Source organism: Lotus japonicus, chromosome 3 (assembly GCF_012489685.1).
Source record: "Lotus japonicus ecotype B-129 chromosome 3, LjGifu_v1.2".
NCBI lineage: Eukaryota > Viridiplantae > Streptophyta > Magnoliopsida > Fabales > Fabaceae > Lotus > Lotus japonicus.
In genome coordinates, this window is record NC_080043.1 from 82,014,820 (window position 1) to 82,031,866 (window position 17,047).

Genomic DNA, 17,047 nt, shown 5'->3' on the forward strand with positions numbered 1-17,047 from the left:
GTTTGTGTTGACTATTATGACAAAACGAGAGCTATTCGTTTACTTTCGTTACTCGGCAATTTCCTACACCATAACTCGCGCCTCCTTTAGTACTTTGACTCAATATTGACTAGGTCTTATGCACATGAAATAAGGGTTTCCGACTAAAGTAATATCTCCAGTATTTAAGTAAATATCTGTTACAAAATCATATCATATAAGCGCATGATTTCTCTTAGGTTTGTCAACGACCGTATGTATATGCACACACGTGAAGGGAACGTCACTAGTTAGTGACACTCTATTTGTTTAACTCTAATTTTTATTTTCTCAACTTTGCTGGCTTAAACATCAAAGTGTCTTGGAGGTTCGCACCTCTTGTGGCTACCTAAACAATGCTTTAAGTTTTTCATTTCAAAAATTTACCTTTTAAAATGTGTGTGACACTGGTGTGTGGCGCCAGTGTTAGTGAGAAGAGTGTTTAAAAGACTGTTTTTTTATAAGCGATTGGGTTTGCTTATGATTGGCCTGTGCTGATTTTTTTAATATAGTTACTACGGCTGTTCGATCAGGCTGGAGCTCGATCAAATCAATATTGACCGCACCGACCCTAACCAAACTACTCCTTTGAATCGACAAGACCTGCGATCAAACCCGACCCAAGTGATGAAAAAACTGGCAAATTGCACAATTTTACTTTGAGTCAGTGTGTCTCGGACAGTCCTACTAGATATGTGGGACATAGATTCAGTGACTAACTTTTGTACATATTAATGAAGGGTTAAATCAGTAAATCGTCCCTGAATTTTGAGCGAGATTCGAAAATCGTCCCTCGTCGAAAAATTTTCTGGAAAATGTCCTTAGACTACAAGAAATATGTGGAATCCATCCTTGCTGCTTATCTGTCTCCGGCCACCGTGCTTATGTGTCACCAACATGCTTATGTGGCACTGTCACTCATTAATTGAGGGACGAAAATCAAAATTTTTAAACCATTAATAAAATTATTATTTATTGATCATTTCGACAGTTAACAAAAAACTGCCGTAAAAATGATTAACGACGCTAAAATCGGCAGGGGTTATGCAACCGCCAAAAGGACTTACATTAATGAAACAGAAATGATCTAGCTATAAGTAAGAAATGGAAAAAGAATAATGTTATGTACACACCTCTTTGAGAGGTGGAAAGAGGTGGAAGGAAGAGAGAGATAGGAAGAAAAGAAAAAGTAAGAGAGAGAAAGTATGAGATGTGATAGATGATAAGAGGAGAGAGATATAAATAAAAAAAAGGTGTAAATAGAGTGTTTAAAAAATGAGGTGTGTATATATCATTACTGATGGAAAAATGAAACACAAATACAAACAGTTTACTCACATTAATAAGATCTTAGTGTGTTGGGCCCAAAATGTTGAAATAGGTCAACGAGGGTGAGGTGAAGCCTAGCCCAAAATATCTTAAGTTTAATGGGAGTGCTACCTGCCGCTTGTAAACTACTATCTCCTTCGAATGTTATTGTTGTATAATTAGTTTTTATGTCTTTTTTCAAAACTATTGTCGTTTTTATAAATTCAAAGATTTTTATTTCATTTTCTTTTATTCATGCCCTCATTTAATATTTCATCTCTAAACTTCACTTTATATTTTCACCTGTCATAATTTTCACAAATTAGTTGATTAATAATTATCATTTTCTCTCTTCTATGTAACTCACATTAAGTAAGAGTGTTTAAATCAAATTATAACATTAATCAATGAACTATTAACTTTGTGAATAACCTTAAACAACAATAATAATTTTGTAACAGATGTATACGTAGTATTGTATTTGTGCCTAACTAAGCAAGACACTTGGATCTTACTATTTCATGAGTTTTATTCATTACAGGTAGAGTGATATTACTAGCTAGAATTGGAAGAGCAAGCAAATTATACAACACCTAACCATAGAACACAACTAAGAACATATATGGTTCGGATCAGATAAAATAACAACTAATTTGCAAACCTATCTAGCTAGCCACTTCCCCCAAATTTAACCTTAAGCTTTTTAACTTGTGCAAGATCAAGGAAGGTAGTTCTTGCCACCAAATCAGAATCTAAGCTGCTACCAAACAACGCATTATAAAGGATCTGCGGCTCAGGATTTGGGCTACTGTAAGTGACAAAACAAGTGGCTTTCTTCCCACCAGCATTCACCTGAAAATGCAACAACCCTGGTGGGATAACCATGATATCACCCTCCTTCAGCGTCTTCACAAAAACAGAGTTGTCTGCAGCAATGAACCCGGTTGTGATGCGGCCTCGCACCATTATCACCATCTCGGTAGCGCCCGGGTGAGAGTGCATCGGGACCACACCGCCGGCATCTAAATCTACCCGCGCCGCAGAGAGTCCCAGCCCGTTCACGGCTGGGAATTGCGCGACAAACGCCGGGGTTGGTGAAGCTTTGAGAATGTTTGAGGTGTTTCCAGCTTTGAAGTTAGAAAACACCAAGTCGTTCACTGTTAGTGGCGGCTTCTTGCATGGATAGCCTGCAGGGTTTAATGCTCCCTTTAGGTCTGCTACGCACAAGTCTGTGATAGAATTAGCAAGTGAAGTGGATGATGAGAGAAAAGCTAAGAACAAAAGAACATGGCGAATCATCTTGTTTAGAATGTTTATTGGTGCATGTGTGAAGAGAATGTGGGAACAGGAGCAGTTTTATAAGGCATTGTTGATGTACTGTTCTTGCAAATTAAGTTAAGTATGAGGCTAAAGATAAGGTAGTGCATGTACGTACACATCCAATTAGTACTTCAAGGGAACGTTAACTCGAGTCAAATTTTGACTAATGCGAGCCAACGTTTATCAAATGAGTAACTTTGTAGACTAGGAACTGGCATTACAACTTGGACACAAAGTGGAGACAAGCTTGAGCCACGGCATATTGACTCTTGATGCATCTTCAAATTTAAGAAATCATTTATAAAATTTGAAATCAATTTGTTTTAGGTAAGGGATTACCGAACTAGCTTGATGTGAAGATAAGGTGTGTCTCGTCATAGTTTGACTTCTAACTGATGTAAGTGGTGGGGTGTGATTCTTCGACTTACAAGGATCGATTCGGTATGATTCTCTAAATTAAGAACTAATATAACTTTGTAGGGAATTCAAGCACCTCGATTGTACGAAGTAGTAGAGCGAGAAATTACAGATAAAGCACACAATATCTTTGGTCACGCAGTTCGACCAAATTGCCTACCTCTGCGGCTATAGAGTAGCTATAGCTCCTTTGTATTACTTATGGCATGAAGCATGTGGTACCAAGTACAACTTTTAGGGTTACATAACATTGTTATCCTATTTGTAGTGGATTCTATTGATCTCTATTTTACAATAAATCCTATAACAATCTCTTAAAACCTTTTACAATCCACATTAAATCAAATCCTAATAAACTAAAGATTTTAGCCCAAAATATAATGAGCCAAATATCAACAAACTTCCTTATAGCATTTTGTAAGGAAGTCCCGCAATGATTCATTCTTTCCTTGCTTCGTTTTTTCCAAGGTGTGTGAAGTTTTTAGCAATCCTTGACAAGTGATAAAATGATGAATGAACTAGGTTAAAAGTTAATCTCATCCTCTGATTGAAATAGAAGGAAGAGATTGAAACCATGCCAACATAAATCTGCTCTGTTGAATCGATTTCTCCAATATCTATTGACATGATCTCCATCGAAAATAAACTTTGAATGTTGGCTAATTTTTTATATCAACACTTTGAGCAAATTCTTCTTCAAAGTAATTTGTAGTTCTTACATTGTTGTATTCAGTTTTGTCTTGCTTTGTGTTGTTTTAGTTTCTTTCTTGAAGAATAGATTCCTCAAGAGATTTGTCAACATGACAACTTTGGTATGTATTTGTGATGCATGAACTATAACTTCTTTAAATTATTGGTGCATTAGTCTATGCGCCTGAAAATTCATTTGGAATTATAGGATTTCCAATTTGATCTCGAGAACTCGAATGCTCAGTACGTGCTGGTTGAGGCAATCCAAATGAATGTTGCTTTGTAGGTAACTAATTAATTCTCCATTAGAATGTTGTCTACGTCACGATCCAACCATAGCGATAAAAATTGATTTACAAGGTTCCCCACATACCACACCAAATGTTTTTTCAAATAGTATATTGGATGTACCTCATGCCAATGTGTGGCAATGCATGATGGTGAAAGAGGAGAATAGGAGAGTACAGTGAAACACTAAATATTCACATCGGTTGAGGTACTTGCAAATTAAATGACACACTCGTTTCTCACATCTAATTAACTAAGTTATTTGTTTGACCAATTTATATTTGGACGAGCGTTTGCTTGGTCTTTTCATATCTTGGCCAATTAACACGATATTCAATTGCTCATGAGCCTTTTAGCCCAATCGTGACGACTAGGAGCAAGTGACCATTTGGGGCCGACTATAACCATAACAAGTTTATCATTTAAAATTGTAAATTACAAGTGAGAAAAAAGTTAAAAAAATCATAAACATATTGAAATATAATAAAAAACAATGATAATAATATTATTATCATGACAAGGGTAAAATAGTAATTAAGCTTATCATTTGTTCTTTGCTTTTCTTTCCTGAATTTTCATGAATGGAAACAACTCTAAAACCTGCTATTATTTTCTTTCATTTGGAATTTGACATTTAATACAAATGAACCCTTCAAGTTGAGTCTAGTTGTGTATTCTTTTAGGGAGTTTATATCCCCGGAACACAATCACACACCAATAACTGGGGACACATTCCAGTCTTATAAGATGTGACAACCATAAGGAACCTTGCCCCACAGTGATTGGCTCAATTGGCGCCACCGTTGAGTAACATCAACACCTTGATTGCATGCAGCACCAAGACCCTATCCACGCTGAGTGGCAATATACCCTTATCTAGAGCTTAGAAGGAGATCATCTACACTACTATTCTCTCGAAGAAACTTTTTGCTGAAATTAAGTCCCACTAGATAATTGGAAGGGATAATAAGTGTTTATAAGCTTAATTGAGTGTTTAAGTCCTATAGTTTTAAGCTGCATATCACACAATTATGACTTATATATAGTCGCTCATTTCACTCACTTATTTTGGATCGTACTTTCAAGTGTTGGCCTAGCTTCCGATAGAAATCCAATTGTATCGAGATCCTTTCCCACTGCTGTGCCATGTATAAATGGAGGAGGATATACATATAATTTACCACTTGCTTTTTGCTTAAATCATTCTAAACCGTTGGATTGCAAAACCAATGGCTCTAAATGTGCTAGAGGAAGAGTGGCTGGAATCCAATTTTTTTTTTTTTAAATTGGAAAGAAAATCCATATTTAGTCTTATTCCAACAATGATAATATAATATAAGAGCAAGTCTGAGTGAATATTGAGGTTGTAAATCAGGGAATAAAATTTGGAAACTATATATAGGTGATGAGACCGGTTGGAATGTTAGATATTGAAATATATAATATTTTGTTTGTTTTATATTGGTTATATATTGTTAAGATAGATCAAAACAGGATATATATAATGTCAAAAAAAAACAGGATATATATACCACTTGCAACGTTACATTTTGATTTAGTAAAAAATGGTGCAACCTGAAGAATAGCACATAAAGCTTTATGAAATAATTTTACACTTACAAAATTATTCCAAACATTTAGCGCCAATGATTGCCCAATTATTTTAATTTAATTTAATTAATATCTATATTACACAGAAAATTCATTTAAATATATATTAGGATATTTAATATTTTATTTTTTCACATTTACATCGTATTTCCCATTCATCACTTGTCTTTTTTTCCCCTCTTCTTATTTGAAGCACTGTCTAACCCCAATTGTATGTCCACCGGCCATTACTCTAAAATAGACAAGTTAAATTGAAGAAGACAACTAACACCTTTTAAAAAAGAAATAGCTAGCAAAAAAATAAAGGAAAAGTTTGTCTTCACAAATCAAGTTCACTCCCACTTTAATCTGAGATAGCGGGAAAAAATGAGAGCAATTAGTGAAATGATATCTAATGTAATAGGAAACTAAAATAAATATGAAGAAAAATATGTGAAAATAAGATGGATGAGAAATTAAAGTGCAGATCTATCAAAACTCTAGCTCAACGTTGTGTTGACATGCAAACTATGCATCAATACGGAAAATGGAATGAGATTCTCATGCAACATTGACAAATTAAACCCTTAACATTTAGAGAAATCAACAAAATAAAACCAAACACTGAAATTTATGACATCACATAGACACAAGGAATGCATTATTGCAATGACTAGGAAACCTAGACAAAATCTAATGAATTGAAGCAACACAAGAATGGAATCAGTAAAGATAACAACTCATAAAAGAACAAGGCTTAGCCACTGCCACCAAGAACACCCTTAAGCTTCTTCACCAGGGCAGGGTCAAGGAAAGTAGTCTTTGTGATCAAAGGAGTAGAGAAGTTGCTGGCAAACAATGCAAAATCAAGGATTTGAAGGCCAGGGCTTGCGCTACTGAAAATAGCAAAACCAATAGCTTTTGTCTTACCAGCAGCTACTTGAAAATGCAACAACCCTTGTGGGAAAACCATAAGTTCCCCCTTTTTCAGTGTCTTGATGTAAACAGTGCTAGCTGATGAAATGAATCCAGCAGTGATGTGACCCTGGGTCACTATTAGAAGCTCATTGGCACCAGGGTGGGTGTGGAGTGGGATAACACCACCAGGGCCAATGTCCAACCTTGCTGCTGAAAGTCCAAGCCCATTGACACCTGGGAATTGACCAACAAATGCAGGGGTAACAGCAGCACCAATTATGTTTGTGATGTTTCCTGGTGCAGATAAGCCAGCAAACACAAAGTCATCTGAGGTTACAGTAGCAGGGGTCTTGCAGGGGTAGCCTGCAGGGCCATCTGAGCCCTTGAGGTCTGCTACACAGAAGTCTTGGACAGCGGCATGGGAAGTGGATAGGAGAAGGGAAAAGAGGAAAACAATGTGAGGAAGCATCTTGGTGTGGTGTGTGTGAATTTGGTTTGAATTGGAATGTGAGAGTTAAGAGTGCATAGTGCTGTTATATATAGGAGCTTTCTTACATGTTGGAGCTAGAGATAGGTCCCCCGCGCATTGAATAATGACAAATGCAGAAAAAGAGCCGCACAAACACTTTATGGTATTACTGCAGCTCATAATCCCTTTTAGCATTGCCAAAGTAGAAAGAAAATGATTTGCACACATGCAACAAACATCAAAATTGAGAAAGAAAGAGAAAAATCAAAAGTTTTCGATATAAAAACTGAGGTGTTTATTGAATGTCTGCATTATTTGTATGTTGAAGTATAATTAATTGAAAGAAAAAAAAATTGATAAGAGGTTTGTTATTTAAACATCTAAGTAATACAAAGTACAAACACAATACAAACATTCTGCATAAACTCTACTTTTTATCATTACTTGTTGATTATTATCACATCACATAATATTTTATATCCAATACTTTTATTTCGGCTTTGTTTGGTTGGAGGGAAGGATAGAAAACACGAAATTCGAGGTGTGAATTTGGACTACACCTTAATCTAAATTCACACCTTGAAATCCATATTTTCTTTCCTTCCCCCTTTCCTTCCCTCCAACCAAACAAAACAAAGCATTCTTCTCTTCTTTTTCTCATTTTTGAGTGTATATCGTCATTGCATGGGCATCCATCATTTTCCCTTTCATTATTAATTGTTGGCAATTTGGGTCTCCAACTGAAAAGTCAATCAAATAGGAAATATGTTTAGGCTGGAAAAAGTGCTAATCAATCAAAGTTACTATCATTCTGAAAACCCTTGATTTTGATCACATTGTTAGTAATTTTAGCATATGAATCAACCGATAACAACCACAAATTTGTCATGTCAAGCAGGTTGTTATCAAAACAGTTCACAGACAGCAATAATTTCCATAATTCTAGAGATTTTATTTTTTTCATTTACAGTACTAATAAAAACTATAACAGAATGACAAGAAAATGAAACCAATTAGGATGTGGTCCTAAGTCATCACATGGGGTAGAAGAGGAAGCTCATGAACAGACATTTTGACAGCTAAAAGGATTGATGTTCTTTCAACAAGAACCATATGAATGTGTGGACTAAAGGAAAACGCTTCATGCTAAGATATCATATCTCTATAGAAGATCGGCCCATTGCATAATCAAAAAGGGTAATAATGAAAGAAGACCGCATAGCTAGTTGCCTAGTTGTTGTTTGTAGTGAAATTTTTATGGCATGGTATGGTCTTTGCAAGTGAATGAGGTTTTAGTGTTTTACATTCCATTTTGGTTTTAAAGAAGCATTGGAGAATATTGGAACAATTTAAGAGAATAAAGGGATCTTTCAAGTTATTGATTGAAAATTTTCAAGGATATTCTTCTGGTATCAATATCATATCAAAGAACTAGTCTGCTCTAATTTTAACCAATGGTCGAACTTAAGATATAAAAAAAATTAACAAATGTTTGAACTTGAAAGTCTAGACAGGGTTATTGATTTATGTCACTTTATATGCAGGGTTCCTAGGAAAGTACTAAAAAGTTAAGATCTTTTGATCGTTTGAATATGAGAAAACAAGCATCTAGATGTTTTCTGAAGTTCTAGTTCACTATTCACTCTAACTCTGCCCTGTGAAACAAGATATTTCCTGAGGTTCCTTTGTAATTTTCCGCTTTAGATTTTTATTGGACAGAGACAAGGCAAGGCAAAATATCTAAGATATGCAGTATGAATGATGATTCTGCCTCATATTCGTCTCCATTTTATGTCTTAGTGTACATTCTGCGGTTATATTTCACCACCAAGACAATAGTGTACCTTCTTGATAAAGGTTTTTTCCTCATTGTTTGTACTGCTTTTGGCTAAACCTTTATGATTCAATCATAGCGAAGCAGATACGGGTTTATTGTCCTCAAGGATTGTGTGAACATCAGTTCCACCAGTTAAACATTGATTTGAGCGGATACAAAGATGTTTGATAAATTGTTTTTGTGATTTTCAATATAAAGAAAGCGGTAAAAGAAAGTTTACAGAGACAACGAAGAAGAAAACATATTTAGAATGCATTCACATAATCCTCTAATTGTTTCCACTCAATCACTTATGTAAAGATACATTTCATTTATGATGTCGAGAGCTATCCACCTAACTATCCCTAGCCTAGGTGAATCTATCAGTTGGAATTCCTAAACGTAATCCCTTACCATCTAGAAAACCAAAAGGAACATTAAAACTCAAATTCTCTCTCAAAGACATTCCCAATAACAAATTTATCCTAAGACAAGGTACCCTAGGCTTGTGAATCTCCGTTGTTACCCCGGAAACTCCTGTTAGAACTCAAAACCCCACCTGTCACGTGGAAGCCCACTATTGTTCCTACCTAAGATAATCTCACCATAAGACAACAAGTTCATTGAGTGGTTTCTCTCTTGAACCGGACCCGCAATTATCTCTCGATCTCATGTTAGTCCATAAAAATCTAACACAAATCAATGATACTTGAAGTGTAGAAAGCAAAACTTTAACACACGGCGTGACCTAAGACATAGGCATTCTACTTTCATTGATCTAAGCATACACCAACTCATATCAACCTCTCGATCTATTTATAAATTAGTGAAGCTCTTTTGATTATCAATTGATTGGTTAGAAGCATGAAGTACAAAGAGAAACACCATACATGAAAGATTTCCATTTACATCAATAATTGAGTTTACAACAATCAAAGAACTAAGCTATAACATTCTAGATACAAAAATAGAAAAGAACATATACAAGAGATAAGAAAGGAAGTGATGAAACCCGAAGAACGGAGACGAATCCACGGCGATGGAAACTTTCTCAAGCTTTCCATAGCCACCAAGAGGTTGTCACCATGCTCCAAAGCTCCACTCTATCAATTCCTAGCTCAGGGACCCTTCCTCCATGAAGCCCAGCCTCCTCTGAATGTTTTAGGGAGGAAAAATGGTGAAGAATCGAAGAGATCCCCAGAAAAATCGTGTTCTGGCCTTTTATAAGGGTCTAAGGCGGTTTGGCTCGCTTAAGCGAGCTTCAGATTCGCTTAAGCGAGAGCCTTTTTTTAACACTGAAGTACTCTTCTCGCTTAAGCGAGCATAAGTCTCGCTTAAGCGAGGGTTCACTTTTCTTCTATGCCACTGAATGGTTCGCTTAAGCGAGAAAGAATTCGACTTAAGCGAGATTGTCTTCCAGAATTGATACCCTCTGCCATATAATTTCGCTTAAGCGAATAACATTTGGCTTAAGCGAGATTCTCCATTTCTTGGCCTTTTGACATCTTGTGGCACAGATCTTCATAGATTTTCACCTATCATTGAAAATAAAAGATTAAATGTGAAAGTATAATATTTACTCTATTTATATACTAAACTTAACTATTTACTAAATTAACTACTTATGGGGATAAAATAATCAACAATCCAAGCATAAAGGTCTAATAAGTGCTTAAAATTATATTTAAAAACACGTAAAATTGTCACTTATCAACTCCCCCCAACTTAACACTTTGTTTGCCCTCAAACAAAAGGTAATGAATTTCATTCAAGCAGACATGGTATCTGAATCAATAAAGCTCAAACTGCATGATTTCTCTATTTTTCAAATAAGTGATCCAAGTCAGAGATGTGATGCCCACAAAAGAAAGCATAACAGTGATACAAATGCACATCCACTATGAAAATCAATAAACATACAATTCATTCCTTTCCAACCAGGGATACTCATTCACTCAACATTTCATTATGTTCAAAGTAAGGCGAGTGTTTCACTCATTTCACTCACTGAATCACATAAATCAATTTTGTTTCCTATCTCCGCAGTTATCAAGGCTGAATGTTCGATCAAGGATCTCTATGGTCTTTGAGGGTTGTAATGTGGTTAGGCTTCAAAGAAATTTGGTTTTTCTGGATATGCAAGATACTCAACAAGCTAAGAGAGCAATCACAGTTCAAACCATTCACAAATAATAAATCACTCTCATGCTCTTACCAACTCTCTCATTCACCTTTTTCAATTATGCTCACCCTTTCTTTTCTTTCTTTGTCAATCTCTCTTATTTTCTTTTCTTTTTTTCTTTCTCTTTTTTTTTTCTTTTCTTCTTTTTCATACTTTTGTTTTCATTTTCAAGTATGTACAAACAGATTGATACACAAACCACACAAAAACACTATTATCCTTCTCCCCCCAACTTGAATACAACCATATCATGAACAAATGCTCTCTTAACCTATTCAGCTTATGTGAGATCATTGTCTTTCTTTTTAAGCTCAAGGTTATAAACAAGAAGAAGTCACATTTTTAGGCTCAAAGGGGAAACAATGGAATTTAAATGAAAAATGTAGGCTATTTGGCTAAGTAGATATATATGCAGAACAAAAAAAATGCCTTGATCATTTCCAAGAAATTCCATACAACAATGATAATTTGGAGACTCAAACAAAACCAATCATGTAACACAGTGAGAATTCTCTCAGCTCACAAGTGTATAGGCTTCACTCCCTCACATGGCTTAGGTTCAAAGTAGTCCCTGATTTTCAAAAATTTCTTGTTATGCCTATGAATTACATGTGAATTATACAATCATATCAAATTATGCTATCTTTTAGTGCAAACACTAGTTAGATCATGGAATCAAACAATTCAATTCACATTTTAACACATATCATGCAATTCAATTGATATTTCATCAACCATGCCTTAGAAAATCAGTCATTTTATCTATGAAATTCATCACAAAGTGTTAATTATTCACATACTAATGTACTAAAAAGAAATTAAAAACAAATGAAAGAAGGACAAAAAGTACTCCCTCGTGATACTTTGCTTTCAGTTCAGGATTGCTCATCAAACTTCTCACACCCTCCGAGAAAATTGGACTGTCCTCAGGTCAAACAATACCAGCAACAAAAGATTCCTGCTAACAGTCACTTAAAACCAAATTAGTCACAACATTGAGCACACGTTATACTTTAAGCACTCAGTGAATCTTCTAAATACAGTATTAATAAAAAAACCCACAAACACCCTCATTTTACAAACTTTTGGTCAAAGAGTTAGGAAACTTGTATTCATTCCACTTGAAATGAAAAAAAAACTTGGCTCTTTATGCTCTCACTAACTCTTTCAGGTGTTCAACATTTGATATTTAAATTTTCAAACACATTACAACTCATGAAACATGTAAGCAAATAGTCCCTGAAAATAGCCCAATCACATTCACATAAGGTACAACTCAAACATGTTCAACATATATGATGTGAGCCAAGACAAGCTTGCAATTATGTTCAAAGTACTCAACGCCACCTTGAAGTTAAGTGTTCAATTCCTAGTTCCCAGATCCATCAAACGTGTGGTTGCAACATTCTTCCACAATGATCAAAACAACACTCAAAAAGTCTTTAAGATAAGATCAATCAATATTGTTCATTCTCATTCAAGATCAATTACTTAAAACAATTGAGAGTTTATGCAATCCCATAAAGTATTCCATCACATAATAGCACATGGTAGGATATAAACTCATATTAACAAATCATTCATCATGTAGAAGTATCTAATTGAACGCAACCTTCTCTTGAACATTTTGTCAAACACTTGGGGTGCAAAATTAATTCACTCTCTTTTTAGAACCAAAGAACATGTGTAGCATGTACATCTCATTCAAATCAATAACCCCAACAAGCTATTCCATATAAACAAAGTTCATTCAACTCAAAATTGCACAAACATTCATTCTTTTCAATCCCAAAATTGCACCATCCAGGTTTTTTTAAAATTAATGAGATGATGGAAAGAGAACATACCTGGATCGATTTGAAAAGCTCAATGGTCTTAATAGGCAGTTGTAGTGTTTGAATACTTATTGTGTGCTAGTATTACTGAGTGGGAGAAATTAAATTGATTTTAATGAGTGTGTGCGTGAGTGCTTGTGCAAGTGACGTGAAGTGATTGTGTGAGTGAAGTGAGTATGTGCAAGAGTATAAAAGAAGTTTTCTCTTGAGAAATGAGTGTGTTGTGCAAGAGTGGGGTGTTTCATTTTGAGCAAATGAATGGTGTATATGATAAAAATGTTGTGCAATGTTTTCTTGAACAAACCAACATCTCTCTTAAGAAATATTTAAAACTTAGGTGAAAACTTTTCTGGGGTAGTTCTCGCTTAAGCCATGGTCATTTTTGCTTAAGCCAAAATCTTCACAGAGCCAAACTTAGTCAATTTCGCTTAAGCTAACAGAATCTCGCTTAAGCGAAAATCTTTGACAGAATCACTGATCTTTCTTACACAGGTCTCACTTAAGCCAGATAAGTCTTCGCTTAAGCGAGACTCACTAAACTTCTGCATAATTTTGACAGTACATAACAGGGAAAATTACCATCTTTTTATAACCTCATCCCCCAATTTCCATTTCCATCATAATTCAAGCTTCAAATTCATTCAATTGCATGTGAAACATCAATCTAAACTTGAGAGAAGCTTCAAATTAAACATGTTGTCATTAAGAACATAAGATTCAATTCAAGTTAATTTGCATGCAATTTTCACACGTGCCATACTTAATCATTTCACTTTCTAGGCCTTATAGATGAGCAAACATTCTATATACATCAAGGGAAATATGTGGATAACTTAAAATCACAAATTCAAGCGCTCAATCTACAATATCAAAATATCACTTCCTAAGTACTAAAACTTTGATGACATGAACTTGAAACACAACAAACCTAAACACTAGGATACCAAACTACACATACATAATTCAAAGACACAATTACATCAAACCAACACTTATATTAAATAAACATGTTAAAATTCAAGAGTTATGGGAAGCAACCTGCATAATTATGCAGAAGTATACAAAAGGGACTTACTTCTTCACAAAATTCATACAACCTCATACCTCAAAATGAGCTAAACTTAGCATACATTCTTTTCATCATTCCATATGCATGAAAAACACTCTTTGGACATGTCTCAAGTCTCAATTGCAGATTGTTAGCATCAAAGCACATAATCCAATTCATATTTCATTCTACATGCAAATTCAACAAGTCACACCCCTAAATTTTGATTTTATCATATTTATTTCTTCCAAACTCATTGAACAATCTCAATATGCTAAATAACACTTGTGAAGCTCATCAAAACTCAGATTTTGGTACAAGTTAACAAAATCACTACACTGGTTCTAAAACACACAAAAACTCATGGTTTCCAAAACTTATGGTTATATAGCGATTCAAATAACTCAAAAGAGGATATTCATCATGAAAACTTGCAAAAGATCACTCAAGAACCAAAAGTGACGAATCCTTAGGAAATTTAAAAACAAAAACAATAAAACAAGAATAAGAAAACAACAACTATGCACAATTGACATATATACAACAAACCTATGTATCAAAATCGTCATTTCATGACTAATGGACCTAAATGGGATTAGATTCAATAGTTGATTCATTCTAGGTATGATTTACAAAGTTCTAAATCTCATATCATGTTATAGGTGATCAAGCTACAACAAGCATTAAGAACAAGAACAAATCAATGAAATTGACACATAATAATGAAACATAGAATATGTACACTATATACAACTCAAATCAACATTCCACTAGTTTCACCAACATTTCAAAACACAATCCCCGGCAACGGCGCCAAATTTGATAAAGGTTTTTTCCTCATTGTTTGTACTGCTTTTGGCTAAACATTTATGATTCAATCATAGCAAAGCAGATACGGGTTTATCGTCCTCAGGGATTGTGTGAACATCAGTTCCACCAGTTAAACATTGATTTGAGCGGATACAAAGATGTTTGATAAATTGTTTTTGTGATTTTCAATATAAAGAAAGCGGTAAAAGAAAGTTTACAGAGACAACGAAGAAGAAAACATATTTAGAATGCATTCACATAATCCTCTAATTGTTTCCACTCAATCACTTATGTAAAGGTACATTTCATTTATGATGTCGAGAGCTATCCACCTAACTATCCCTAGCCTAGGTGAATCTATCAGTTGGAATTCCTAGACGTAATCCCTTACCATCTAGAAAACCAAAAGGAACATTAAAACTCAAATTCTCTCTCAAAGACATTCCCAATAACAAATTTATCCTAAGACAAGGTACCCTAGGCTTGTGAATCTCCGTTGTCACCCCGGAAACTCCTGTTAGAACTCAAAACCCCACCTGTCATGTGGAAGCCCACTATTGTTCCTACCTAAGATAATCTCACCATAAGACAACAAGTTCATTGAGTGGTTTCTCTCTTGAACCGGACCCGCAATTATCTCCCGATCTCATGTTAGTCCATAAAAATCTAACACAAATCAATGATACTTGAAGTGTAGAAAGCAAAACTTTAACACACGGCGTGACCTAAGACATAGGCATTCTACTTTCATTGATCTAAGCATACACCAACTCATATCAACCTCTCGATCTATTTATAAATTAGTGAAGCTCTTTTGATTATCAATTGATTGGTTAGAAGCATGAAGTACAAAGAGAAACACCATACATGAAAGATTTCCATTTACATCAATAATTGAGTTTACAACAATCAAAGAACTAAGCTATAACATTCTAGATACAAAAATAGAAAAGAACATATACAAGAGATAAGAAAGGAAGAGATGAAACCCGAAGAACGGAGACGAATCCACGGCGATGGAAACTTTCTCAAGCTTTCCATAGCCACCAAGAGGTTGTCACCATGCTCCAAAGCTCCACTCTATCAATTCCTAGCTCAAGGACCATTCCTCCATGAAGCCCAGCCTCCTCTGAATGTTTTAGGGAGGAAAAATGGTGAAGAATCGAAGAGATCCCCAGAAAAATCGTGTTCTGGCCTTTTATAAGGGTCTAAGGCGGTTTGGCTCGCTTAAGCGAGCTTCAGATTCGCTTAAGCGAGAGCCTTTTTTTAACACTGAAGTACTCTTCTCGCTTAAGCGAGCATAAGTCTCGCTTAAGCGAGGGTTCACTTTCCTTCTATGCCACTGAATGGTTCGCTTAAGCGAGAAAGAATTCGACTTAAGCGAGATTGTCTTCCAGAATTGATACCCTCTGCCATATAATTTCGCTTAAGCGAATAACATTTGGCTTAAGCGAGATTCTCCATTTCTTGGCCTTTTGACATCTTGTGGCACAGATCTTCATAGATTTTCACCTATCATTGAAAATAAAAGATTAAATGTGAAAATATAATATTTACTCTATTTATATACTAAACTTAACTATTTACTAAATTAACTTCTTATGGGGATAAAATAATCAACAATCCAAGCATAAAGGTCTAATAAGTGCTTAAAATTATATTTAAAAACACATAAAATTGGCACTTATCAACTGTCTCATATTCGTCTCCATTTTATATGTCTTCTAGTACATTCTGCTCACTTCTTACAAACTACTCTCTGTCTAAAACAATAGTTACTTTGCATATAATGTCATATTGTCATCCTACACATACCTAGTTACCAAAAAAAAAACTTCACGTACCAAAAATGACACATTCTAGAAAAGTGTGCGAAAACAAGAGCATGCAAAATTGGGGGAAACAAGAGAACACCTTCACAGACCACAATGGACAGAACACATAAAGAGTGCTGGTTCATAACATGGATCAAAGCACATATATATATGACTAAGTGATTTGGAGTTGGTGTATAATCGCCCTTCTTATTTCTAGTAAAAAATAGTTGAATTAAGTTTCCACCAAAACTGATATACACATAAAGAAATGTATTTATATATTGTTACACAAAACTGATGACAAAGCTTGCACCAAATCTACTAAGAGATTTAGTACATTGTTTATGCAACTAAGTGCATTGTGTATGCAATAAGACAATGGGGTATTCAAAGGATGCAACTTCCATCATGTTGCCCAATAGATTAAGACTATTGGGCTCTTACGACGCATGAATATAGAAATGACTTTTATCTATTTTTCACTATAGTAGACAATGTGAGATTTGTTCAAGAGTTTTCTT

At 35.0% G+C, this 17,047-nt stretch overlaps 2 protein-coding genes and 1 long non-coding RNA gene across 3 annotated transcripts; all 3 read right to left on the bottom strand.

Moving 5' to 3' along the window:
* Positions 1-1,734: 1,734 nt before the first annotated feature.
* Positions 1,735-2,665, bottom strand: LOC130742809 (auxin-binding protein ABP19a-like). Its single transcript, XM_057594909.1, has one exon. The coding sequence runs from the start codon at positions 2,623-2,625 to the stop codon at positions 1,996-1,998; it is 630 nt and encodes a 209-aa protein (XP_057450892.1). The 5' UTR covers positions 2,626-2,665; the 3' UTR covers positions 1,735-1,995.
* A 3,537-nt stretch (positions 2,666-6,202) lies between these two features.
* On the bottom strand, positions 6,203-7,092 carry LOC130746463 (auxin-binding protein ABP19a-like). The gene has a single exon (XM_057599091.1). The coding sequence runs from the start codon at positions 7,016-7,018 to the stop codon at positions 6,389-6,391; it is 630 nt and encodes a 209-aa protein (XP_057455074.1). The 5' UTR covers positions 7,019-7,092; the 3' UTR covers positions 6,203-6,388.
* Positions 7,093-9,712: 2,620 nt separating this feature from the next.
* Positions 9,713-16,674, bottom strand: LOC130746464 (uncharacterized). Its single transcript, XR_009022133.1, has 3 exons — positions 16,554-16,674; positions 12,864-16,221; positions 9,713-11,974 (listed from the first exon to the last, which is right to left on the bottom strand). It is a non-coding gene; the product is annotated as an uncharacterized LOC130746464 (long non-coding RNA).
* Between the last annotated feature and the right edge of the window lie 373 nt (positions 16,675-17,047).